The sequence below is a fragment of the Gavia stellata genome, chromosome 34, assembly GCF_030936135.1.
Source record: "Gavia stellata isolate bGavSte3 chromosome 34, bGavSte3.hap2, whole genome shotgun sequence".
In the NCBI taxonomy this organism is placed as follows: Eukaryota; Metazoa; Chordata; class Aves; order Gaviiformes; family Gaviidae; genus Gavia; species Gavia stellata.
Genome location: NC_082627.1, coordinates 1,924,722 through 1,927,315, shown reverse-complemented (window position 1 = coordinate 1,927,315; position 2,594 = coordinate 1,924,722). Strand labels below are relative to the sequence as shown.

The 2,594-nt window shown below is 53.9% G+C and overlaps 1 protein-coding gene across 1 annotated transcript; it reads right to left on the bottom strand.

Moving 5' to 3' along the window:
- Window positions 1-676: 676 nt before the first annotated feature.
- Window positions 677-1,666, bottom strand: LOC132320246 (olfactory receptor 14A16-like). The gene has a single exon (XM_059832518.1). It carries the CDS (start codon window positions 1,664-1,666, stop codon window positions 677-679), a length of 990 nt encoding a protein of 329 aa, XP_059688501.1.
- Between the last annotated feature and the right edge of the window lie 928 nt (window positions 1,667-2,594).

Below are 2,594 nucleotides of genomic sequence, written 5' to 3'. Positions count from 1 at the left end.
CCTGACACCAGATTTGGAAGGGCTGGCCAGCCTTCTGGCCCTGTCCTCAGGAGCCCTTTTGGTTATGGTGGTGCTAGAAGAGAGGCCAGCTCTGACAGAGTGGTTCCCATGGCCCACCCGTGCCTTCAGCCACAGGGATGGCCCTGTAGAGACAGAAGACCTGTCACAAATTACACAAGACCTTACGGGTGACACAATGGCAAGGATGGCAAGGACACAGCAGGACAGCGAGGAAGTGAGGGGAGGCCAGCACTGGAAAGGCCGTGTTCCGCTGTTGGCCGTGGTCATGGCTCCAGGGAAGCAGCAGCCCCGACTCACAGGCAGCAGAGAGGGAGTGCCCACCGAGGCATAGAGGGGTAGCCCCAATGACCACCGAGGTTGCTCCTCCATGGGGCAGCTGGGCATTCGCTTCCTGAACCTCTCCGGCACACTGGGGCTGCTCCCCCAGCTCCAGAGGAGATGTGGGAGATAGGAACTGAGACAAATAATTTTCGACTGCTTTCTTTATTGAGTTTATCTAAAGAGAGAGCCTGGATCACATGTACATGAGGTATTTGGGTCAAGAAAAAACAAGTAGAAAGCCAAGAATAATAACATCACAGGTACAAAACAAAAAACAAAATGCAAAAAGAAAATACCACAACAAGAAAGGAAAAACTAAACATACGAAGAAATGTTAGTTCTGGCTTTTCCTGAGATACAGTGGGAGCCCTAGTGGGATAATGGGCACCTTATTAATCTGAAGTTGAGCATATTCAAATACTTTCCACAGGGCTTCTATGATTTCCTTGTTCCTCATGCTGTAGATAAGGGGGTTCACTGCTGGAGGCACCACCGAGTACAGAACTGCCAGCACCAGGTCCAGGGATGGGGAGGAGATGGAGGGGGGCTTCACATAGGCAAAGATGCCTATGCTGACAAACAGGGAGACCACAACAAGGTGAGGGAGGCATGTGGAAAAGACTTTGTGCCATCCCTGCTCAGAAGGGATCTTCAGCACGGCCCTGAAGATCTGCACATAGGACAACACAATGAAAACAAAACATCCAAAAGCTAAAAAAGAACTTAATATAAGAAGCCCAACTTCCCTGAGGTAGGATTCTGAACAGAAGAGCTTGAGGATCTGGGGAAGTTCACAGAAGAACTGGTCCACTGCATTGCCTTGGCAGAACGGTGGTGAAAATGTATTGGCTGTGTGCAGTAGAGCATAGAGAAACCCACTGCCCCAGGCAGCTGCTGCCATGTGGACACAAGCTCTGCTGCCCAGGAGGGTCCCGTAGTGCAGGGGTTTGCAGATGGCCACGTAGCGGTCATAGGCCATGACAGTGAGAAGAAAATACTCTGATGATATCAAAAAGAGAAACAGAAAGACCTGTGCAGCACACCCCCCATAGGAGATGGCCCTGGTGTCCCATAGGGAATTGGCCATGGTTTTAGGGACAGTGGTTGAGATGCAGCCCAGGTCGAGGAGGGAGAGGTTGAGGAGGAAGAAGTACATGGGGCTGTGGAGGTGGTGGTCCCAGGCTATGGCAGTGATGATGAGGCCATTGCCCAGGAGGGCAGCCAGGTAGATGCCCAGGAAGAGCCAGAAGTGCAAGAGCTGCAGCTCCCGTGTGTCTGTGAATGCCAGGAGGAGGAACTCGGTCATGGAGCTGCTGTTGGACATCTGATCCCCTTGTTTACTGCCAAAGGAGGAAAGCACACTCAAAAGATAGGACAGCTCTGAGCAAATCTCTTCCCATTTGTGCCCTTCAAAACCCAACCCCTGAAAACACACACTGCCTCTCTCCTTTTTTTCAGAAACTTCTTCCCTTTCGCTGCCTGGAGCTCTGGTGTATGCTGGCCAAGGGTGCCGTGAGGAGCGGAGCTCTGCCTGTGGGCTCCCAAGGAGTTATCCCTGCTCCACTGCAGGGGGGACCTGGGAAAGGGGGTGGCAGCTTATTCCCCTCATCTGTAATCTACTTCAGCATATTCCTGCAGGAGAACCTCAAGGAAACTCCTGCATGTCCTAAAACTGTAGTGACATGAGCAGAGCCAGCTCGCTCCCAAGCCCTCCACACTGCATTGTCCAGAGACCCACAGGTTAGGGTGGGCTGAAAGGCTTTGCTCCCATGGACGCAGCTGCATGGCAGTACCTGCAGCATAGGGGTCTGAGCTGCCCCTGAAGCCCCCTTGTCCCCAGAGAGTCTGAAGGGAAGAGCAAGGGCAGCACGGGCAGCAGGGGAAGGTGGAGAAATGCCCCAATGCTCCTGCTGAGGGAGGACGGCAACACCAAGATGGCACTTGGAAGTTTCTCCTCCTTGAGGGTCAGGCTGCTAAGCAGGCGACTCAGCCTGAGATCCCACTCCCTTGATGGCAGAGGCTCTACTGGGCAGGAGAGGAGACCAAGGGATTGCTCTGGGGAAGGCATCTGCCTGCAGCAGCTGTCCCTGCTGGAAACTGTCCCCACCTCTCCTCCCTGCCAGCGCTCACAGACCCCATCCCACCCGCCGTGTGCTCAGCTCTGCCCTGCAGACACCTCCTGGCAGCAGGGCACTGCCCAGGGCATCTCCGTGTTGCAGGTCCTACAGTGCAGGTCAGATCTATACTGAAGA